The sequence below is a fragment of the Anneissia japonica genome, unplaced genomic scaffold, assembly GCF_011630105.1.
Source record: "Anneissia japonica isolate Jap-2015-1 unplaced genomic scaffold, ASM1163010v1 scaffold1302_len1884557_cov193, whole genome shotgun sequence".
Classification (NCBI taxonomy): domain Eukaryota; kingdom Metazoa; phylum Echinodermata; class Crinoidea; order Comatulida; family Comatulidae; genus Anneissia; species Anneissia japonica.
The window spans coordinates 633,848-660,168 of NW_022736804.1; the positions used below are offsets into that span (position 1 = coordinate 633,848).

The 26,321-nt window shown below is 33.5% G+C and overlaps 1 protein-coding gene across 3 annotated transcripts in view; it reads left to right on the plus strand.

Annotated features, from left to right (window-relative positions):
* LOC117116886 (ankyrin repeat and sterile alpha motif domain-containing protein 1B-like) overlaps nt 1–26,321 on the plus strand; it is a 125,795-nt gene that overhangs the window by 88,749 nt on the left and 10,725 nt on the right. For all 3 annotated transcript variants that reach the window (XM_033261002.1, XM_033261004.1, XM_033261003.1), the window contains 10 exons: nt 8,403–8,599; nt 9,562–9,655; nt 12,040–12,143; nt 12,697–12,808; nt 13,178–13,326; nt 14,125–14,280; nt 15,169–15,588; nt 17,090–17,173; nt 18,244–18,402; nt 21,088–21,225. In XM_033261002.1, the coding sequence (XP_033116893.1) occupies nt 8,403–8,599; nt 9,562–9,655; nt 12,040–12,143; nt 12,697–12,808; nt 13,178–13,326; nt 14,125–14,280; nt 15,169–15,588; nt 17,090–17,173; nt 18,244–18,402; nt 21,088–21,225 (1,613 nt within the window). The remainder of the gene's footprint in view (nt 1–8,402; nt 8,600–9,561; nt 9,656–12,039; nt 12,144–12,696; nt 12,809–13,177; nt 13,327–14,124; nt 14,281–15,168; nt 15,589–17,089; nt 17,174–18,243; nt 18,403–21,087; nt 21,226–26,321) is intronic.

Here is a 26,321-nt window from a genome sequence, read left to right on the forward strand (position 1 = left end):
GCTGTTTATATTAGCCAACAAAAGCCTACCACTCAAGTGCTCTGATAAATTACACCAGGAAATTAGTCAGAAAAAGTACTGCTGTCCAGAGATCAGAAAAAAAGATTGATGGAAGCGTTAAAATATTTTATTTTTGATTGCGAAGATTTTTAATGATTTCCATATGAAGTAGGGAGAAACCTAGTACATGGATTACCAGGTCAATGAATTTATGATTATCAAAATAAAGTAAGAAGCAACAATAAACTTCCAGGTACAGAAGATTTTGGGTTGCTCATACTGATTTTTGGTAAACTTCAGTTACATTTTAAGAAAGAAATATCTATTCTGGACATGCTTTTAGGCTAGATTATAAAGTAAGCCAAGGACACACTCGTGTAGATGCTGAAGAGGCGATGACAAGCATCAGCGTTGAATATACAAGTGGATACAAAGTGTTGGTAGTGGAACGGTATTCAAGAAGCATCAGGGGAGCTAGGGTGTGTTGGAGGTCTTGTAGATAACAATTAGCCTAATGAGCTGACATGTTCTACAGTAGATTCAATTAATGAAGATTATGTCCAACTCCCTGATAATGTAATGTACAATTTTCAGATAATATCCTATTTCTTTTATGATATGTTGTTTCAGCTCGACTCCCGTTGCATTATTCTCTGATGATGCAAAGGATCCATGTGCCTGAAATTGTCAACTCCTAAAGTCAGTAATTATGGACAGGACCTCTTTGGCACTGCCATCCTTTCCAGTCACCTCTCCCCTTGTAATACTTCCCTTGGTATTCAGTAAAAATGACCCTAGAAATGGTCTCTCAATGTTCATCCTACATTTCCACTAACATCACCCCCTTCCTTTTAATTACGACTAGGCACCACAACAGCTGATTTAACGCTGCCGTCCAATACCTGACATGTACCACTATCTATTACCTTGAAACTCATTAGCTGTCATGATAACGTGCAAGGATAGTAGCCACTGAACTGGAATGGCCGAATTAACACCTTTGGTGGGATGGCGATTGTTTGTGTTGTGGCATAAAATTATGTGGTAGGCAGGCCTGTGTTCTTGGATAAGGCTAGAGGCACGTGCCAGGGGATTTGCCCTTTGTATCTGTTTCATCTTCTCAAAGAGCGAATTATTATATTTTGATGGTCACCTGATTTTGTAAGGATAAAAACAAATATTTACTTGGCTGTTGCTGTACAGCTCCAGCTGGTTTATTAAGAGTATAAATTCCTCCTTACCACAAGTACTGCATAATACAGTACTGTTATTTAGTATTTGTAGCACATACTGTACACTATTTGCCTGAAAAGAATAGGCTAAATCTCAAACACATTCTGTACTTTTCCAACCAATGGCCATTCCTTTTTAGGTTATTATTTTTATCATCATCATCATCTACTAAATCATCATAGTCATTAATATTCTTTATTATTATGTCATCATCATCTGTATTTTCAGCACCATCATCATCAAAATCCTTATCATTGACCATCATTCTCGCATTTATTTGACATATATAAACCTCCTTTTTTTCCCATTTAATGAAAATGGTGCACTCTGTATTAATTTGTATACTGTACTGTAGTATGATTAATTTTGAGTAGGAGTAATGCTTCTACGTTTCTTAATTGCTGTATTTATTGAAATCCTGTCTTAATCTTTAATGCACATCTAGTTAACTTATGGATCATACTATAGGTTTAAATGTAAATTCATTTGATACTATGTCACTATTTAAGATTATTTACCATTCATAATTCATAAGAAAATCAATCAGATTGGATTTCACATCCATTTAAAGGTGTAACAATTTGGGGAAGGGGGTGTAACCTTAGCAAAATCAATAGACCTAATGGAGTTATACTACATGTTCCCCTGAGAACATTAGTTTTCCTTAGAATGAATCTGCATCACCAAGTTTTTTTGCTCACCTTAATATCTACAGCATAATATTTCAAACAAAAATAAAATGTTAAAACTCCCTGCCACATTTTTCCGCAGTAAGGCAAAGGTTTTAGTTACGCTCAGCCTCAAGTATAGTCAAAATTCAGTGTGTCATTTTCTACACCATACAATATTCTATAATTTTAATAAAATATATTATTTAGATCAACACCTGACACAGAGTGATGCTGATGACCTGTTTTCATCAAAGTATGTTTAATTTTTATTACACCCTTCACTGCATTTCTTGTGTAACTATAAACATTTAATTGTTTGACCTTAAAAAATTCATGAATTCATCTGTATGATATAACTCTTAATTTTCATTATCAAAGAGGCCCACATAATATTTAAATATTAACAATAAAATACTCCCAAGCTGGCAGTCGAGAAAGCTCTCAGAAGTTGAAACATTATGAGTAAGTGCTCAATTTCTTATACAACTTTCACCAAAAAGAAATTTGTCATTTGTACAATAAAGTACAATAGAACTGGAAAATGCATTTAATTAATTGTTAAAATTCAAATGTGGTAATAATAAATAGCTAAGCATACTTGTAACCTAATTTACAATTACATGAAATAAGTAACTGTTTAGAGGGCGCACTTGCTCCATGGCCAATCTAGGAATATTGAATTGGGGGAGGGGCTGACGGGGAGTGTGATGGTAATGTGGGAGTGCTACATGGTTAAGTGAGGGGTGGCTAGCTCGCAAAATAAGGTGATAGGTGATTTTTTTTTTTTGCTTGTTTGATTTTATTTTTTTCTTTGAACATTTTCAATAGGGGAGACAAGGAGAGGGGGGGGGGGCATGTTATGGCTTAAGTGTACTTGTGTCAGTCTGAATGCATAATCAAACATCTTTAAACCCATATCTAATTTAACATAATGCTAGTTCAGCTCTTTTAACAATTTGCCATGGGTACTGTTATAATCCAACTGTCCTAAGTCTCTACAATCTTTTATTTTCGTGATAGAATATGATTCATAGAATTTGTGAAGTTTAAAGGATTTTGCAAATTAAGGGTGTTACATTATCCCTTTCCAGGATGCTGAATTATTATAAACATTACAGTTTGGTATTTGAGGAATGCTATATCCTTATATAAAATCATATCCACTGATTTTGGGGTATTACCTACATCCTGTACTAATGTTACTTAATCTTAAATTGAATCATGATAACAAAAGATCATCCCTGAAATTCACAATAGATTGTGCATCTTGGTATATAATTGTATATGTGGACTTATGGATATAAATCATGTGTGATTATCTTTGCATGTAAACTTATATGGTGTTCCCCCTCTGATAACACAGCCAATCATCTGACTAGATGTCTGACCAGCTGTTACCGATAGCAGTGCAGTAGCCTACATTAGTAACAGCATGGCTGTAGGCGTTCAGTACTCGTTGTTGATTAAATATTGTAGGCCAATGTAAGGAAACCATATTATTGTCACTGTCAGTTAATAATTTGTTGTCTCGTTAAATCTGGCACAATATGTTAATGAATCTGCAGGAATTATTCCAGAAGGATATAAGGAAGCTTTTTGGCACTGTTCTACATTGCTGGGTGTTAATGTGTAAGTTTTGACCCTTTAGCGTACTGTTTTTATAGATAGATTTTATAGTACAGTAGTGCTCACCCATTCTGTTTGGTTGTTAGGCAGGCACTCCATCTAGTGCTGTCCCCAGTGGTGGATCTGAGGATATTCATTAGGAAGGGGGAAGCAAAGCTGTTTCAATTGGGGTTCCTGATATTTCTGGTGAAGACCAGCTGGTTCCAGGGCAGTACCCTGGTGGAAATCCAGATGACTAAAGCTCTCTGGATTGTATGGAGAGAGAATGAATTTATAATTGACCATCCCATTTATTATATTTGAATATAACTGCTTTTATTGTTATAATTGAGTTACAATAAAATATTTACTTACTGTTTAATGATTGTGTTTTTGTTATGTTATGTAAATCAAGCTCTATAACAATGGAGCTATATTAATATGCTATATGTTGATTATATAATTAGGCTACCTTTACCACCATCTAGTAAATGTTAAAGATAAATAAATGGATTGCTGGCATATGATAAATTTTATGATGATAATAATAACATAATAATATTTATGATATTGTAAAAGTGTAGATTAAAATCATGCTTCACCATTTTCTACTTTAGTACTCAAAATAAAAAAAAAAATAATACCAAAAATAATAATGATTATTATGATATTAACTAATAAAATAATAGGCATAATACTAATTATAATTAATATATATCGAAGGTGTGGATTAATATATATCATACGTTTGGTGATTACCATCTTCTGGTTCAGTTCTTCAAATCACAGGCCGATCAACTGTTCTTTCATAACACAATACATACAACAGAGGGCTTATTATCTGAATGAGAATGTTTATCCTAAATGCTATGACAAAGCCAATGGTATCATCCTATTCACTAATGTTCTGATCTTGCAGTGAGACCACAATACCTCAATACAGTAAATTCAAGACATAACATTCACACAAACTCAAACTTCACACAAATTGGATTTAGTCAAGCTTAAGAGGCCGTGGCAAGTCAGAAGCTAGTAAGAAGCTGCTAGAAGAAACAATTAGTTACATCAATTAAAGAGTAGTTTAAGTACAGTATTTGCATCCTGAAACCTGACCGGAATGGATTTTTAATATTAGGATCTTAAGAACACCATGGACTTGAGAACACAATAGATGATTACGAGCATGTTTTAAGGTAAAATAAATTAGTCTAATTGGTTTAGTTATTTGAATTTGACTCTATGTAATCGGTTGTGGTTTAGGATCGTAACCAGGAGGTCAGGGTTCGAATCTCCTTGTGACCATTGGCTTCTGCCCTTGTGATTTTTTTATCTAAGTCACTTGTCTTTCTACCTTGTGGTTACCAGATAGGATGTTGAATGTATTGATCTATGCTAAATGCAAGCATGGAGAGACCGTATTCTACAGGGAATGGAAGAATGGTCGTTACCGATTTCAAATCGCCAGAGCAATTATTTGAAGTTCTACTTTAGGTGTCACATAAAAGGTGCTCTAAAAACAGGTACATAAATTACAAATGTGATAAAGGGGTCAGGGTACTGTCAAATAGTTGCAATATGATTATGCAAACGTAAGCATATTCAGTAGACATGCTAGGCCCGATCCAGAGAGAAGTCTAGGTAGAGGCCATCATGCAACAAGCTTAGGGAAGGGGTTTGTTGAGGTTTTTGTATAGAAATGCTTGACATTATACACTCAGCTAAATAGTAAATTCTGGTTTGCTGATCTATATTTTAGTTGTGTGATTATGTTAAACCATAATGTTCATTTAATGGTGTCTGTATATTTAATTCTTTAAAAATAAATTTTGTATATAATATTTACTATATTGTTTATTTGTGGGATGTTTTTCAGACATTTGTATTAATTAGTCTTTTTAGCAATCTTGTATCTTTTGTTAACATTATGTAATCACTTGTTATCCAGTTCATTAGTGGGCCTTTATCTGTGTTTATTTCTAAAGGGAATATCAGTGCATAAATTATTGAATAAACATTTCCATAGTGACTAAATACAGTTGACTTCATTGTACAACAGTAATTATATTTGATCCTAGTCAATGCTTTTAGACTCAGCTGACAGCTTTCATAGTAATCTCACTATAAAACCATTCTATTCAGTTTTCCTGATTTCTGAAATATTTAATAGTAACCCCTATTGACTTGCAATTTAGTGGTCTCTAGAATTTGGAACAGTAGTTCTGTCTGTGTCTGTTGATTAGTAAGGTAAGTATTAACACAATCTATAGCTTTTAATTTGGAAAATTATTTTACAATGTAAGCAGTAAAAGTTATTGGATTTAATTGATTAAGACTGTTCTCCCAATAAATTTATTTATTCTGGTAATTTTTTTATGATGCACACATCAATCGATGTATGTATGTATGTATGTATGTAACACTCGAAGGGAGTGGGATGTTGAGATGCTCTATCGTCCTTTCTTTAATTTTGAAGGTCTGTATTTTGAGATTTTCACATTTTCAATCCAGTCTGGAAGTTATTATCCAGCAAATAATGCCACCAAATCCGTTTTAAGGAGAGTCTACTGCAAGATAATTAGCTTAACGAAGAAAGAGTATTAAAGTATGAAGTATTAAAAAAAGAAGAATGTTGCCGAGCACACTTGTTGTAAATTGTTGTCAGCTTTGTTCCTCCTGTATTGTTTCCACCCTCCTCAATCCTAGGCTAGACATGTTTTTGAGATTTTAACTGTTACCAGTTTTACCCAGAGGCACTTTGCTTCAATTATTAGCTGATGGTGAATACCAGGGCTTTGCAGTGAAGGTGATAGTCTATGGTGATTCCTTACATGCCTTGACACTTGTAATCATTGTCAGTAAGAAAAGGCACACTGGTTGATTACACTTTGGATTTCCTGCCTTGTGTAATAAACCAATTAATGCGCGATTCTAAAATTAACGATTGGGAAGAATTCTGTTGTCAGGAATGGAGAGAATGCTATTATTATACATTTAGAATTGGTCAATGCACAATTTCATCTAGTTCTAAATAAACTTTTTATGATATCTTATTATTTGGTGAACCAAATCAGAGTGTGTAACCACAATTTGTTGAGAACGGTTGCTAGAAGGTAAGATCACATATATACTTGTGTTTTTGATAATTATTCTAAAGTTTAACATACATTTTTGTGATAAGTACAGAAATAATAAGATTTTAAAGATTTTCCTTATCCTTTTGTGGCAATCCAGAAGCTATGCTCATGAAAGCTTTGGAGTTTTAATGCAATTTGTGTGTACCACAAATGTCCTTAAAGTTGCAAGAAAGGTCCATTAATTGTTAATATCATTTAATTCTTCATATTTAATATATATATATATATATATATCTGTCTCTTATACACATCTAGATGTGTATAAGAGACAGCCATAATGTTCATTTAATGGTGTCTGTATATTTAATTCTTTAAAAATAAATTTTGTATATAATATTTACTATATTGTTTATTTGTGGGATGTTTTTCAGACATTTGTATTAATTAGTCTTTTTAGCAATCTTGTATCTTTTGTTAACATTATGTAATCACTTGTTATCCAGTTCATTAGTGGGCCTTTATCTGTGTTTATTTCTAAAGGGAATATCAGTGCATAAATTATTGAATAAACATTTCCATAGTGACTAAATACAGTTGACTTCATTGTACAACAGTAATTATATTTGATCCTAGTCAATGCTTTTAGACTCAGCTGACAGCTTTCATAGTAATCTCACTATAAAACCATTCTATTCAGTTTTCCTGATTTCTGAAATATTTAATAGTAATCGGAAATAAGTAGTAACACAGAATAAATCGATGTTTTGTACTGTAAATTACTATTAGTAGCAGAAACTCATAACAGAACATATTACATGTAACTATTATAAATTCTTGTCAGATTTTACACTTGTTCATTATATTTCCAGATCTAGAATAGTGCACAAAAAAGTGTATTAAAAGCCAACATGCTGTTTAATGTCTGTTCTTCTTGGTATAATAAATTACCTACTTGTTAAAAATGTAATGGATCCTTCTATGAGATTGAGTAAATTTACATGAAAGGTAGACAAAAAAATCAGATTGTATGGATCCTTAACTCACAAACATTTTTATTTAATATAGTGTATTTCAGTATAATGTTGTTTGTTTTCTGCACAGTACCTGGGAATACAATTTATTGTATTGATTGATGGTAATCTGTTATCTTCTCCCTGCTAATTCTTTTGCATTGCCAGCTGTTAAACCTCTAATCTGTCTTTAATTAATCAATGGTTTATTCAATTGTAGAAAACATCTTCACAGAATAACAGAATGCAACAACAATACAGTTGTATGCCCTTTCATTTCCCTTTTATTGTCTCCTCCATTTGTACCTTAATTTTCCCATCCTTTATTTTGTAATGTGACCTGATACCTTCATTTGTCTCCTAATTAGTCTACCTTTAAATGTTGTTCCATTTTTCACCTATTAACCCTTTCCCCTTCTTAATGTTTGTTTCCATACACTGTACCAACATACGTTGTTGCATTCTCTTTCTGATTGATGTGAATCCAATTTTGTTACCTTGTTAATTTGTAAAGGCCTTGTAATGCATGTGGAATTTAATTAATCATCATCGTCACGATAATCATCAATTTGATTACTTGCATAAATGCCACCGCTTCTGATTACGCTATCGTATCAATCTGAGTGTATCTGAATCAACAATGTATAAGTGCGGTAGGGTGTATCAGGCATTATCCGATGATTAAGCCTTCTGAAGTGTTGATAACGGGCGGTCTAAGACGACCGCAAATTTGTTTCATTTTCGTAAGTACATCACACTTTGTGAATCATGCTAATGGAAGTATATTCATTTTTCGTCTGTTTCTCCAGGACTTATCTATGGGTCCCTTCGTGGTAGCAGAACATTTTCCGTAGCCGCATCAGACCGGTTCTCAATTGCATCTTTGGAACGTTCACTCGGCTCTGACAGCGGACAGCATCGTTCAGTGTTAAGTATGGAGGAAATTTACAACAGCATGGCTTCGCAAGGCAACTCGGATGAAGAAAACAATGAAGACTGGGCAAAAGTATATTTATATTTTTTAATATGTATATGATTATTTATTATACTAGTTATTAATACTACCAGTACCAATAATGAGTTCGCTTTTAATGGGGTCAGTGGCGTATCGAGTTTGGGGTGCTGATGAGGGCACAAAAGTCAGTAGGCTTGATTAATACTAGCAGTCGTGTGCGCTTATTGTGATGAATGACATTCTTCAATTTTTTTTTCTATTTATATTTGTATTTGCTCAACAGCAGTGAGTATCATGCTTTCATCGTCGTCGTCGTCGTCGTCGTTTTATGTATTAGGAGTTAGAAATGATTTATGAATATTATTCCATCAGGATTCTCCATATTTTGTGATCCTCCCTGATGTTTTATTATAATATAATACATGATCATTTAATACACTATATCACAATTATAGCAGTAGACTCCCTTGACAATCAAATGAATAAATGAATGCACCGTTGCCTTAAACTAGGTACTATGTCCTTGAGATCTGCTTATGACTCACAAAGAGTTCCCACCTACATACTAAAGATATAATCAATATTATACATTGATATATTCTAAAGCCATTTGTCTGTGTCCGTGGGCAAGGCGCTTTAACCATGTCTGGGGTAATAATCTGAAAAGCATAGAGGACTTGACATTTAAAAAATTAAGACAGAAAATTTTTGAACTTCGGTTCTGGTGAACATCTCTTCGTGTTTAGACCAGGCAGCTCAGTTAAGAGTGGTTCAGCTTGTTTTAATTGCTTGTTATATGTATAATGTTAAATTGAATTTAAATAATAAATAATTCATAATAAATTTTATTCAATCAATTATCTTAATTATTTTTTTATTTTACAATTTTCATTTAATGGATTGATTGAAAATGCTTTTATCAACATAGTACCTCAAACAAATAAAAAAAAATCAAAGTACCATAATGCTGTTTATTTGTCTCTGAACATCAATTTCTGTGTTCTGTTTTCCAGATCCAGGAGATATTTGAGTCATTAAGATTTCCACTAGCCAGGGAGTCAGCATACTTTAAAGACTACCAAACAGACTTTCAACAAATGCTTCAAGGTATTTATTTTAATAAGCAATAGTTATACTGCGCACGACAGTCATCAGCCGATGCGATTCAATGTAGAACACATCGCCACGGCGCACGCACAACAGATCGTTTTTAATAAGCTATAGCTATACTTAATCTGGGCACTCGCTGCGGCACGACGGTCGTCGGCTGATGCGTTTCTAGGTAGAACACAATGCCATGACATACGCACAGCAGGTCGTTTTTACTGACGATCCATTCAGACTACTACCGGCAATCAGCAAACAGCGTTGTGTCGTGTAGCACTCACAGGAAGCGGAATTGGATTTGTCGTACCACGCAACAAATGCCCAGCTTTAATAATTATAATAAGATTAATACTTAATATTTTATAGATAATATAGTTCATAATTTTTCATTGTGGATACATGCTTTGGGTGTTGAGAGTTATATATTAGTACTTGTGGTACACCACGTAGAATAGTTTTGAAAAGAACTGTTGATGTTGGTTCAGAATATGTCTTTTCAGAACTATCTACATGGTGTACTGCAAGCATTAGTATATATTATTACTTCACCATGCAGACCTTCAAACAGTAATGTGTTGAGAGTTGTAATCAAATTTCAAGAATCCTGCGAACTTCCTACAAGTGCATTTCTAGCGAGTATCTTGGCAGAAGCCAAGTACATTTTTTAGAATTGTTTGAGGAGAAACCCCTTAACAAATCGGAATAATGATGAATATGAATACCAAACAATTGTTGCCACCATGGTCACCTAATTAACTGATAAAGTATGTTTATGATACTAATTTCAAGTACTCTAATTACCTACAGTAAATGGGAAGGTCATTGTCAATCAAGCCCTTAAAATCTTTAGATTTATTACAAAAACTAATGGAATTCTATTTCTGTTTGGTTTTTTCATAAATGAACATAAATGTAATTTATTTAATTATAAATTACAAGTGTAGGTATTTAACCTGTTGAAGGAAAATAGGACCAGTTATTATTAATAACAAAATTAAGCCCTTAACCTTGGGAATGAAATTCGCTTTCTTAGCCTCAGAGTACAGTTCATTGTTATCAAGAATGGTGTATAAAGCCTTTTCAAATTATTATTATTATTATTGATAAAGAAATGGAAAAATCAAAGTGGATATTAAAATACATTAAAATCACTATTGACTAATACTTTAGTATTATGAAGCTGGCTGTATTTGAATCAACAAAGTTTAAAAATATACACTTAGATTCTATCAAATATTTTGCAATTATTTGTAATTAATGTGCCACAAAAAACCCGGCTCTATATATCTATACAGAATAAATAAAAGTATAAACATAGGCACCACTTTGAAAAGTATTAACAAACAACTTTTATCAAAGATACTATAAATACAAGATAGAGTTCTCCACACAAAAAAAGTGTTCCACCGTGTTCCACCGAAATGCATGGTGGGAATACGAAAAATGGGACGCTCCCTACAGCTGGATCTAAAAAAACTTGTGCCAAACTTTTGTTACCAAGTCGTCGCATATTTTATTATCAATTCTCAACAAAGATACTAGATATAAAAACAAACTGGAATAGACACCCAGACAGTGACATCGGTGAATACATAACCTCCTTGGTGGCTGTAGAAATCGTTGCTATATCCAAATAATACACAAAACAATTAAAGCATAATCATGAATCAGTAAAGAATAAAACAACAATACAGTGCAGAATCGCATGGCCGGACGCACTCTTAGTGAAAAAGTTTTCCTCCATTACTAGAAAAGGAAGGGCGCCTTTTGCGTCTGGATATACTTAGCAACAGAAGGGCGCCCTGTACGTTGGGCACGAAGTATAGAAAACTTGCATGGTTAAAAAGAAGGGCGCCGCCTACGTTGGGCACGACTTCCACCTCATTTTTACAATGCGAGAACTCTATCTTGTATTTCTAGTATCTTTGCTTTTATGCACTGTTTGTGTGCTTCTTGTGCACAGCAGCTTGTGTTCACTAAGTTTCAAATTGAATTCTGTGGCTCTAAAGTACTGGCTGGTGCTATTTCTAATACAGCTACTCATAGAGTATTTAATTCATAGAGGGCGCCAGACTGTTTTAATGTGTTATCAGAAGTTGATTTTGCTTATGGGGTTATTGCCTATCTGAATCTTTGCAAATGGTAACATCAATAATTTACATCAATTTAGCAGGAATAATTATATCATATTAATGAATTTGCTATATAATATTTTTTGTGATATTGGGGAATAGAATCACATTATAAACAAAATCCCAAACCAATCTTTTATAAGTTTATTCACTAGTATTTCTCATTTCCTATATTATTTTTGTAATCACATTATATCTGTGATAAATATCACATCACATTAGTAATGAAAACATGTTTATTTATCGTTACAGGGCAAACACCGGCCATGAGTATTAGTGGATGGCTCGAAACCCTCACACTACAGCAATATGAGAACATTATGGTAGCCAATGGGTTTGATAATCTTGATTTCATGGTAAGTTAAAGCAAGGTACCAGAAGTAGTTCTGTGGTTTAGTGGTCAAGGTGGTCGACTAAAAGCCCATGGGCCTTGGTTCAAATCATACCAGTGTCATGGTTTGTACCATGATTCTTTTAAAAAAAGAGATTTAATTTGCCTTTTCTGTCCAGCTTGAGATATTTGACTTGTGGGATCCACATTGCAGCTAGTACTGAGTAAAGATAAATGGTCCCTTATCTGTCTAAGTTTACATGCAAGAATTATTTAAGGAGCCAAGCAATGTGATTCCAATGCGAAGCTGGCCAGATTTAAACTAGGGTCCTCAGCGCAAAAAGCGGCAGCATTACTACCTCTCAGCCAGGTGCTCAGTATAATTGACTGAATTGATCCAAAGAACAAAGGATCTCATAATTAAAATTATTTTTAATTTATTACCTTTTAAATACCAATACCAGTGTTAAAAAATATCTTTACATGGGTGCTAAAGGTCATTACTTACCCTAATGATCTGCTAATGACATGCTATACATTTTAGATAAGGTTGTTTGTTGTTTTTTTGTTTTTTTCAGGGTGGTGACATCATAGAAGACCAGGATTTGATAGACATTGGAATTCTTGATGATCAGCATCGTAATATAATATTATCTGCAACTAAGAACCTTCCCAGTATTAAACCTATGGGTAAGTGACCTCCAAATTTTACTTATTTAATGTCTGTGACAGAAACCCTCTGTTTGTCGCAATTTCTAATTTCCCACAAGCACCCAAAATAATATAGAATCAGAATTTTTTACATTTTCATGTTCTTTGCGTTTTATAAAACTCATCCGAAAGGTGGTATACTTTAACTTGTATTGCATACGGATAGCAGTGCAACGGAATAGAACCAGCAACAAAATGATCTCCAAGGTTCAGCGCAGAAAGTGGCTACCACTAGAACTGTGTTACACTGCTCTGAAGGAACCAACTAAATTCATGTATGTTTCTCTGCTTGGCTTTGCATAATAATTAACATTAATTAAATTATTGTTTATTTCTTGGCGTTTCTAGGTAATGGGGAGGATGATTCGCCAATCCCAGACACACTGGAGGAATGGCTTCGTAGTCTGCTGCTCACCGATTACCTGGAAAATTTTCTAGACTGCCAAATTCTGACCATGGACAGAGCTAGGCAACTATGGGAATTTGAATTAGCAAATGTAAGTGTCTAGGATCTCTATTAAAGAGTCTGAGTGATTTAAGAAAGAATTTGTATTAAAACTGTGTACAAAGGAGGGAAGCTTTGCCTCCCTGGATACGTCCCTGCGAAAGTTAAAAACAATCCATAGTGATAAAAGTATCACAGTTAATGCATTAATTAGGCCATAGGCCTACATTTTTGCTACTGCAGCATAACACAGCAATCGGCCTAAATATGTTTTCAAATTGAAATATTTTGTGTCATATTACTTTACTATTCAGTCATATAACTTCACTATTATTCTGCATAGGGACATTGAGGCCTGTTAAGCTAGTTTAATATATTGTTGTCTAGTAGGCCATGCCAGGTCCCCCACCCCCGATATCGTTTTAAACTACAAAATGAAAATACTGTATACCTAGGCCTACAAAATAAAAAAAATATATATATATATATATATATATATATTTTTTTTTTTTTTATGGCTCTACTAACTGTAATTTGCCTATCGAATAACATAACCAATGTGGTCAAAAATCACTATTTTGGACCATAAAACTCACTCCCCTTGAATTGTTCAAGTTAAACCACCACACAAATTTGATCCAACCTTATATTTTCTGATAAAGTCATGTATCATGAATAGGAATGTTGACGCTTGCAGGACTAGTTTTCAAATAATCCCTGTTCCACAAGAATAAGTAAACATAAAAAATATATGTAATTTATACACATAATCCACTAACTATAATAGTTATATAATACATTTTTGCTTCAGTTGTTAAAACCCATTTTTTCCCCGTTTTTTTTTTTTTAGGACTTAAAAATCAACATGGTTGGACACAGAAAAAGAATTCTTGCATCGCTAGGCAACAGCAGACAATATAATTGTCAAAATCCAGTAAACAGTAATGAGATACAGACAAATAAAAACATGGATACAGAGAGCCATTTAGATATACCAAGGGATCTAGTAAGTTTTGTTTATTGTCTGGTGCTCAAGTCTCTTCCATATTATTGAAAAATTGAACAAGCTATGTTTATGAGTCTGTTTTTATAACATTGCTAAAATAAATTGGTCCATAACAAAAGTTTAAAAGAATTAAATTGAAATTCGTACCTATTCAATTTATCTAATATACAAAGGTTTTTCTTTTTGTTAACATTTGAATCTACCAAGATGGCGACAATTTCAGTAATACTTACATTATTGATGCTGTTGCTTGGGGCAACAATGAGAGCAGATGTCTGCCTCAGATATATTTTGCAATGTGATACTGATACAGTTACATTCCAACCACAAAAAAAGAAGAAAGATTTTTTGTATCTATTTCACATGGAAATTGCTGAAAAGTTCAGTTTGTGTGCTTATATGTATGCACATCATGTGGATACTGCTTGGGGAGAAATCCCATTTATTCTAGGCAATTATGTTTTACTTACTTTTTTTGTTGTCCTCAAGGATTCTACAGGAAAGAAATTCTGATTTTGCTAATATGAATGTTGTCCAGGATGCATGAGAATGCCATTTCCATACAAGACTACTGGTTTAGAGAGAGATGTAATGATAGGAAGGGATGTAGGTTTTTTGGGGGTGTGAAACAACCTGAGGTGTGAAAAGTGAGAATGCGGAACTAAATCTGTATTCCAACAAAAACTTAATGGTCATATTAAGTATTTTAACCCACTTAGTGGAAATAATTTCCTTTCATTCCCCCCTCCCCACTAGCCTATGCCTGTGGGGGATATAAATCTGGGTTGAAGGGACACAGTATACTGTCATATGCTTCTGATGCCCATTTTAAATCTATTACTAATTTAATAATTGGTATTATGCTGTTCTCTTCTTTCTGTGCACCAGAATATAGGAATGCACTTACAAGATGATGGGAATCAAATGAACGTGCATCAGTCCCCTTGTTTGGACATTGACCTATTTAAGGACTACTCAAAGGTTACCTCTTTGAAGAGGAATTCTGCTCAATCAGTCCCAGAAGTCCCTAGTAACCCATCATGCAATACAAATCGACCATCATCACAAGAAATCTCACAAGTACAGAACACTAATATGGAAGTTGCTGAGATTACGGACAATGTACAAAATGTTTCAGCTACAAATGGACGTAGTAGTTTGGAACAGCTGCGAGAAGAAAACATTTATCAAGAAGTTTTACCGGTCATTAGAGAAGTGAATGATAATATTCACCCACAAAAGAATGGAAGAGTCCACCACAGTGCAATGCATGACAGAAGGTTGCCAACATTACCTTCGGAGCAAAAGGTTTGTCTTAGGTTTCAGAACTTGTACATATATATCGCCCTCATAGTTTTTATATAGATATAGGAAGCGTACTGTTTCTTATATTGAAGCTGTGTCTGGATTGGTTATTAGGATATTCTGCCTTCCATTATCCAGGATTCAAAGTTCATCATGGAGAAATCCACAGTATTTCTTCATGTAAAAGTTTGACCACTGAGCATTGAAAGTCATAAAGAGACTTTGGTAATAGGACATTGAGACTCAAACTGATCACCTCTTCATTTCTTTAACCCTCTGTCCACACTATGAAATTCTGTGTGACAAAAAAAATGTGATGTGCCCATATTTGGCTACATGACATCATCATACCCATGTATGGGCATATCACACACATTTGTCAAATAAAATTTATTAGTGTGAGCAGAATTTTAGCTTCATAAAAAGACTTGGTTATAGAGAATCCCTAAATAGCCAGCTCTCTATTGAAACCTTAAAGACTATATTTCAGAGCTGTCATGGCTCTCAAGTAATCATTGTTTGTTAGTATAAAAAGTCCAATGTGACGAGCATGAGTAGATCTTCTTTTAAATTGTGTCCATGTTTAGACTGTCCATACTATCAAATTTTCTTTGACAAAAAACTGTTGTATGCCCATATATAGTCATGATGTGCCTATATATGGTCATAATGTGATGTCATATTTAGGCATGTCACATGTTTTTGTCAAATAGAATTTGATAGTCTGGACAGGGCGCATAATTACATCCTAGTGTAAACACAAGCATGCGGGAACATTAAGGTCACCTAGTTGAGTATATTCTGGAACGCAATTTGGCCAAATCTACGTATACAGAGAACGTAGGACGCCAGGTAGGATGGTCACGCATGAGTGATTCTGTTCTAGCATCGCGTCATCGGACAAATCAAAAGCTCCCTATTTTTCTGTAACAAATATATTGATTTGGCCTATATGGGTATAAATGATTTCACAATAAATACCCATATGTTGTTAAATCAGATTTATTTGTAACATAAATCTTCATTGCGTAGACAGAGCTTAAACTACATCTAGAGTTAAAGAGCATTAAGTAGAAATCATTTAATTTTTTTTTTTTTTTTTTTCCAAAACTTTTTGGATTTTGTGCTATATAAGTCTAACATTATTATTATCATTATTTCCTCCACTGGGATTTGGGAAAAAACTTGATGAATCATGCAATGTCAAGAAACATTGTCAGTAAAAAAAGAAATACACACACATCAAGAAAATTTGGCTTGACAGCATTCTAAATTCTTATTAAATGTCTTGTGATTCACAGAAAAAACAGCTTTCCAAGACAATCCATTTGGGACAAAATTGCTGAAGGCTTCCTAAATGTGCTATGCTGAAGCTAAACACAGCATGCTAATTGTATGCAGCGATCCAGTCACTTTGTGATAAGGATTTGTACGTCAATCATCCTTGGTAAAAATTGAACCGATTGATATTTTTAAACAGAATTACTTTCTTTATCTTCACCAGGCTAAGCAACATAGTAACAATATACCAGACTGGAAACACAAGCCCGAGGTGCTAATCAAGGGGTGTTGTAACTACACTGCTTATGTGAGTATGCCTCGCCATACAAATTGTAAAGATCATTGGTAGATTCAGGGGGAGGAACTACCATGGACCCCCTTTAAATTTTTCAAAATTTAAATGACTGGAGAAAAAAATGAAGTTCTACCCTGAGTCTGAAAATGCCATTTCCGGCCATCTAGAGGTGCCATAATCATAAATTTTCTTACCTCAGCCCCAACCATGGTGAGCCTGAGGTGGTAGAGACTCTCTGCGCCCCCTCTATTTCAAATTCCTGGATCCGTCACTAAAGATATATTTTTCAATTGAAAATTATAATAAAGAAATATTTTCTTTTCCAATTAGCAGATGTATAAATATTTTTGTTCCTATAATCTGTTGAGATTCTCGACATGTAAAAGAGCATTTATGCACATGGGAACAAGTATTAGAAAAATTTTACGTATGAGTGTAGTCTTACAGTGGTGGTGAATTATTTTATTGTCCTACTAAGAGATACTATTTTTTATTGCCAAGTATTTAGATTTTAAAATGCACTAGAGACTTGGTGTACATGGTGTGTCCAACTTCTTGAATGGTTTTTCCCAAAAATAGTGCTTTATGGTAAACTAGCTAGAACATAAGGAGAGTACTGACAGAATTGAAGCAGGGACCCACGAGTCCCCATGGCCTAAACATGCATTTATAAATTTTAGCTAACATGTCAGTTAAAACTGATGGTTTTGATGGAAAACATTGTGAAACTCCGGTAGGATTACAAAAAATCTTTTGGGACATTTTGGAGAAAACAATTTGAAATACCCCAGCACTCTAAAAGAAAATAGTAACTTGATTTTTTTGCCAGTAAAAACTGGTTGTTGGATGAATGTCAGTGAATGTACTGCAGTATGCTTGCAACAATCTTTAGGAGGCGCTCTTGATTGAATTCTAAATATTGTCTTAAAAATGGGGATTTTTATATAAGTGAATGGAGCTGTTAATGAGATATTGGTCACTAATATAAACTGATATATAGAATTAATTTGTGCTTTTATATACATTAATACTTCATAAATCCATATAGTACGTCTTATTCCATCATAATTTTCTTTCAACAGTATTTAGGATCAACGTTAATCAAGGAAGTGAAGGGAACAGAATCGACACGAGATGCTTGCGTTAAGTTGCGGAAGTCGGCCAAAAGTTTACAGAAGGTTCCCACCATCACGTTATCTATCAACTACTTAGGTGTCAAATTCATCGACGCAAAATCCAAGGTGAGAAATCCGTCCGTCGAAGTGGGACCTGGTATTTTACGTTGTGTATTTTGTTAAGTTGTCACGAGGCAATTACTCGTTACTATCGTGTAGAATAACTCACAGAGGGAGGTTGTTAATAAGGCATCACCAGGGTTCCGTTGCTATCGATGTGCTATATTTTATTGTCATCGTCACTTATATAAATATCATAAATAACAAAGCACATCAATATGAATTAAATTTCTGTCATATATTTTTAGTAATTCAAATTTTGATGGATATAGGTCAAATTGCAAACAATTATTTAAGTATCTTTAAAGTTTTGAGATGATTTATAATACTTCCTTTTAGAATGCATTGTTCACTTAGTCTAAAAACAATTTTTTTAAATGAAAATAGGAAATGAAGATTACAAATGCCCTATTTTTTTCTTAATGTGTACATTAAAATATGAACTTTTAAGTGAAATAGCTGATTTTACTGTCAAAAAAGCGTATTAATGGCTTAATGAATTTTAAATGATTTATTGATTTTAAATTTCATTGGCTCCACACTTTGGTAGGATTGAATGAATTTTAATGGCTAGGATTGATTATGTCTGGTACTAGGCTAATTTGCTATTATATTTTTTTGGCACACACGCAATTAAGATGTTCTGTAGATTACATCAGAATTCTTCCAATCAATCATACACCATTAGTTAATGATGTGCAATTCTTATAATAATAATATAACAAAGCTGTTTACTTGGCAAAGGAAGCAATCAGGTCGAATCTGAAGCATCGTAATCTATCATTTTTATCTCATTTATTTACTTATTTTTTTAAATTTCTATTTCTATATTCTTTAATTGGTAAAGACATCTTATTTTTTATTTAAATTTTGTATTTGTTTAATTTTCTCTAGCCATTAATCTGTTTTTGTGTTATTTGTTCGATATTGTTATTTTGTTTAATTTTTATAACAATTTCTATATAATTTGTATTGTTTTGTAAATAAGTTGTTATTCTAGCACTTTTGTTGCACTTGTGCTATTAGTTTATTTATTAATTTATATTATATTTATTTTATTTTGTGTATAATGTATTATACAAAAAAACATTCATAATTAAAACAATTTACAACAATAATTACTATATAGATATGAGCAAAGACAAATTGTAATAAAAATTCAAATGATGAACTACAAAATAAAAAGTTAGAGTCTATATATATGTGTATGTATACATGTATATAAAATGATCATAATAATATTATTAGGAAATCAGGGTACAACTCTCAATTTTAGGTATGAAGAATATGAAAAATGCTCAGTAAGTCAATTTGCCTAAAAAGTAGTGATAGGGATAAGTGGTTATAACAACCTCAAGAACAATCCTCCTTGTGACAGTATGACCATCAGACCACATCACCATTTACATGCTTGTAAGCCATTAAATTTTCTGCCAATTTTAATAGCCTTTGTTACGCTTGATTGAGCAATTTGTATTTGCGTTCTTACAGTACATGGTGTCATTTATGTTTCATGTTTAAAAATTGCAATAAATTCTCCTCCTAGTAAAATGCTTCATACCACAAATAATTGAGCATTCAATTTTGATAAACACAGTTTTTTGCAGCCTCTAATTGAGGAGTAAATTATTCGTATGATTGCATTCAAAATAATGTCTTTGTGCTGCAACCGAGTAATTAGGATTACTGAAGCATTGTATAATAAGTTAATTGCCTTTACGTAAGTTTTATGTGATAGAGATAATGACATAGGATTAAAGTTAAGATTATAATTTACTTTTGGATTAGAAGATTTTTTTTTTAGATTCAATATTAATAATATTTATAGCAATGATAATATATCGAAAATAATAGCAATTTTGACGTTGATAAATTTTATGATAATAATAGAAGTGATTCAATCAATAATGATAATAATAACCATCATAGTAATATTTCAGTGTACATATTATAAGACAGAAGTTATGTAAGACTGAGGTGTATCATGCTATTGTTGTTCTTGTTTTATTGTAATATTTTAGATTATTTCAAACAAGCAGTTGTCAGCATACCTATTTCAAATTGAAGTTTAAATTGAAATATTCAGTATGTCGTTAGTAATCTTTCGTAGAAACCGCTTTTTTTCAACTCTTGCAATAATGTTCAAAGCATTGGCATTATGTTTCCATCCTGATTATTGCATTTTCAAAATTTTTCCAAAACAAAAATGCTTACTTTACAATATAATAAATAGTACAATAACATTAAAAGAATGCCAAGATTCAAAAAGAATTTGTGGCATTTTATTTTTAAATTTGTGTCTTTTACACTTTTTTGATTGATATGGATATGAAGTTGTTTTAGACATGGGCTGCTGACTTTAGTGTTAAATGCATTTATATTAGGATGAATAAATAATATATATTATTAACAGTATTCACAGTATATCAGTTTTTTATGGTACATCGTGCCAACAATGCTTCTATATGTTTCATATAACTACTCCGGTCATTGGCCCCAATCAACGCCTATAAACCACATGTTCAACTCCTTGAACATGAATTTCGTAAGACTTAGCCTGTAATCGTCTCACTAAATTTTAAACATACCAGGTAACAACATATGGATAGAGACAACCATAGGTAAACAAAAGGTATTTTTTAAATATCTAATTTTCCTATTTTATATTCATTTTTTCAATTCATTTTTTAGATGGTAATAACTGAACATGAAATCCGAAACATCTCTTGTGCCGCCCAGGATGCCATTGACCTCAAAACATTCGCATACATAACCAAGGACAGTCAGAGTGATCGGCATTATTGTCATGTCTTCAACGTTAAGAACGTGGTAGGTCTTTCGATCCAATATGGATAACGTTTCTACTTTAAATTTCTAAGCTTAAACTAGAATGTCTGATGGATTTTTCTTTGTTTCATGAGTGTCTAGAATCACATAAGATTTGGATTTAATGTATCCACAAATTGAGACGTATTTATATAGGATTTGTGTTTATGTCTTTACAATTTCAGATGCAGCAGTGCAGAGGTCCTTATTATTGATTAAACCGTATTGGGAAATCTAATACTAATCTTTAATGATAACTTTAAAATCCTAATTCATTTAGAAAAAAATGAACACTCCAAACGTGTTAACTTAGAGTTCGAATTAGAATAATATATTGTACAATTTAATGTTGACAAGTTTAATTTTAAAGTGTGCGATGCCTTTATTTAAAAAAAAATGCATGAAGATGTTAATGAATATGTTACCGTGACGCTGATGCCTCCCATCCCAGAATGGTGGCGCTCTTGTTCGAGCATGTGGCCATTATAGATGCAAAAATTATTTTCTTGGGATTAAAATCTTTTATTTAGTAGAATCCATAGTCAGAGTTTGACCTGTTTTGTCATTGAGAGGAACTATAAACTTCAGATTAGTGAGGACATTTACCAGTTACATATTAGATACTAGGACTTAGTAGCTTTTGACATTCAGGTATTGACCAACTCAAGTTTTCTGATGGTCACTAAAACATACAATGGCTCAGCTGTGTTACATTAGAGGCAATTTAGTCACTTTCTGAGGCTTCAGCAGTGGAGAGCTGATAAACTGGGGGCAAACTAATGCTATATCATATGTTAGTCTTATATAGCGTATTAAGCGGCGCATCTAAGAGTCCCGAAATGGGGGACTGATGGGGGGGGGTGCACGTAGGTGAAGTCAAGCTCAGTGAATAACTGAGGTTGCGCTACCTTGCAAAATATGGTGATAGGTGGTTTTTATCTACTTGAGCGCAATTTTTTGGCTTTAAATATTTTTAAAGGGGGGGGAGGGATTGCATCCCCGCGCCCTCCCCTTATGTACGCCACTGAGCATATTGTTCCAGCAAAGCCCTTATCAGATTATTACCCCTGATCGTTGGATCAAACCTTGAAACGTACTCAGCCCCCTGGGGGAGCATTCTATAACATCGCAGCTAATAATAAGTACATTGGTGTTTGAACCTATTTGCCTGATTAATTATACTCTTGTGGGGAGAGAGAAAACCATGTAATGGGCCCTGTCCAAGGACACAAGCAAAATGCACAGCAAGGTGTTCAAACCTCTGACCTCAACATTGAGTATCTAAATCGTAATTACTGGGCCAATTGCTCCTTATATATAATCAAGTGACTTTAAGAGGCTTGTGTAGTGAGAAGCTGATAATCTTGTGCTCTTGTTGCACTGTTACCAAGTTCCATTTTGAGGCTTAGGCAGTGGAGAGCTGATTATCAGGGGTCATTGATGTTATATTATCAAGGTTTTTTTTATAGACTTTTGGGGAATGGTAAGCCAATCATTTGGGACCCTAAACAAGTCTCTGAACAAGGTTGTGTGAGTGGAAAGCTGATGATTTCAGACCCATGATTTTCTAAAGCCAAGTTGCTTAAAATGGATTGGGAGTGGAGAGCTGATCATTTGGGCTATTGATGATATATTATAATAAGTCTTTAGGTGGCTCGGGAGTTGACAAGGCTGATCGTTTGAGCCCTCAATGCTCTATAATAACCAAGTCTCTTTAAGAGGGTTTAAAGAGTGTATAGATGAACAGTCAGGACCCTTGGTCAGTCAGCCGTGATAAGTACATGTGATGTTGTTTTACTTGCGGGAACAACTGTCATCAGACTGTTAGTGTTACTGCTATCTAATTCATTGATTACATTTCACAGCCATGTTTACTCCATTCATTTTAGTTTCACGACCAACATAAAAGTTCATACATGCTCTAGGCTTCGTCATTCGGGTATTGAACTTACATGGATAAAGAAAAAAATGTATATTTTAATGAGGTATTTTTCGTAGTCATTAATTTTATTTAGAATCTGGATCAAAATCCAAGAAGATAATCGTTCATGTAATAATTGTACACTGTGTGGGAGGGACGAGCAAACCTCAGGGCAATAATTGACCTCATAACACTCCTCACGACCTTTAGTATTTCATGTCTGCCAAGTCACATTCAGTTATGGCTTTCATTGTTTTAACAGTTTTACAGAAAGCATACATTTCAACAGTTAGAAGCAAATACTACAATTTAATATATTAAAAGTAATGGCATGTGAAGCTAGTGTTTCTAATTAATCAGATACAAAAGGCAATTCATAATTGTCACATAGTCAGGCCACCTGAATTTGTCAATTAAAATGATGAATGTATGTATGTATACGTATATACATATGTATATATGCATCCATATGTACATATATTGATGTATTTAATATTCATTGGATATTTATGAATATTATCCATTAATCATTTCCTCACTTTGCTTCTTGTATAAGTGAGTGTAGACCAATAATTCCATTGTTGCATGTTTTATTTAGATTGCAAAAAAGTGTGAGGTGTGCCATCCCAAAACCAGTGTACTGATTGCCGAAAATACAATTTAGGAATGCTAATGCTAAGCTGTCAAATTTTTGGAATTAAAAACTGTTTAGTGCTAGCAGCGTTACCATATGTGCGAGGTGTTTTACACTATCGCGATAAAAAAAAGTACCATAATCAACACAATTTTCTCCCACGGGGAGGGTGGGGGGTGGACCACTTGTCGGGGAGCTTGGACCCTCTTGTCGGGAAGCTGGACCCTGTCGGGGAATTCCTGGTGCCGCCCCTGACTTTCGTTGAAATTGTTTGCTTTGTTGTCATACATTTCATAAAGCTTTGTCCAGACTGCCAAATTTCCTTTCACAAAAAACTGATGTATGCCCATATATAGTCATTATGTGCCTATATATGGTCATGATGTGATGTCATCATGACCATATTTAGTCGCATGTTTTTTGTCAAATAAAATTTGGTAGTCTGAACAAGTCTTTATACCATAAACTGATAACTATTCATAATAAGATGGAAAGCAGTTATCTACAAACATTACTAGCACTGTAGTTCCTAATAAATTTCAAAATACCACTTTTACTGTAACAGACATTGAGAGATCTGAAGTATTTCTGACAGTAATCACACCTCAAGGCACCACAATACATATTGATGCAATATAATGTAAAAAGGCAACACTTAACCTACACCTGCCGACTCTCACGCATAATGCGAGAGTCTTACACATGAGTATCCACTTTTAGTCTCACACCTACGTTGCATTAACCCACGCATCATAAAAATACTTATAAAAGATAATGTGTATAGGCCTATTATACCCTAAAATTCATAAAATGAAGTGAATTAGTCATTAAATTGTGAATACAGGCCATATAAATTTATTTTAACAAAGCTATACCGACCAACAACTGTAATCAGTAACAGTCCCACTACAATTTTTACACTTCTATTTTGTAATATTATATAGAGTGCGCTATTTTTTATTTATTTTTTTTTTTGTCTCGCGCATCAGACACCAGCCAAGTTGGAAGGTGTATTAACCTCAGGTAAACACTTAAACTTTCGATTAAAGGGATTGCTAATCATGCGCACAGATCTATAAATAGTATTTTTTTATATCTGCCTCATCGCTCTTGTAACATGTAAGAAATGCACCCAATGTAATTATGGCTTTCAATGAACATAGGAACTCATTATAAAAAAAAGTTAAGTAATCAAATTTCACTAATGCTTCAGTAAGCGAGGACAAAATCTTTGTATCATTAAATATTAGATAATAATAATAATGATAATAGAGAATAATAATAGAGATTAGTTGAGTCCAGCAACTGAAGAGGGAAGTAAAATAGTATTATTCGCATAACTGGTGATTAAGCATCAAGTTTCCACATTGGCATTCATGTTTCTCCTAGAATGAGTTTAGGATTGTTATTATTATGTTATGCAGAAGTAGGTACATTACCCCACCTTGTCTAAATCCATTCAGTATTTAGAATACTGGTAGTCTAAAAATATGAATTTCCCCAATGTACCATAAACCTTTCATACCAAGTATTCTAACAACATAAAGATAAGTTCCTCTTTCAATAACCAAAAAAAAAATAATGATTAATCAGTTACTCTATATACATTATTTAAGAGCGATATAAATTACATTTTGTTATTGCTTAACCTGATACAAATCTGTTTTTATTGTAATACCTAAGACCTATACCAATTTTTTCTACACTCAATGTCACTGCAGGTTGAATCTGAATATATTTAACGACATCAATTGATTGGGCAGCTTCATTGTTGTGTTCTATCAAATTCCACTTGATAATGTACTTGTCCGTTAGATTCTGATTTCAAAAACTGATTGATGTATTGTTTGTGAAAACCTGACAACAATTATGAGCAGTTAATCTGCAAACATGCTTGAACATGTGTGCATGGACATGAAGTCTAATATCTTAAAATGTCCATCATCCCAAGAGGGCAGTATACCCTTGACATGACACTAGCGGCAGGAATTGTTGCTGATTCCCTGAACTGAAGTCATTTCCGTAGATCAGAGTCCCGAGCTGTAGTATTGCATATCTCCCCTGACTTTTTGTTCCTGTAGGTCACATAAAGGGACATTGGTCCACCTGTTCTTCTCGTCGACTTCTTGTCAAACTCATCAAAAGCACCAATCACGAAACATCATTCTTTGAAGATAACCTTGTAATCTTTATGATCACTTGGACAAATACATGAATTTGAAAAGTTCAAAAACGATATAGTCATTGTTAATTATTTTTATGTATGAAGACTTATCTTTTATTTCTTTTGGATCTGTAGACCAAAGCCAAGTTAATTCCTTTCTCATAACAGATAAATGTTATTGTGTTGTCCACTGTGGTTTTAAAGTTTAGCTCCTTTCCCAAAGGACTGCACCTTTGGGTTATCATATGTTGGGAGTGTGGAAACCTTGTTATGTGGAATTATTTTCTACTCAAAAAACCCCCACTTATCAAGAATAAAATAGTAATACAAAAACTTATAAAGTGTCAAAACTTTAATTGTACCACCCCAATGGGTATTTC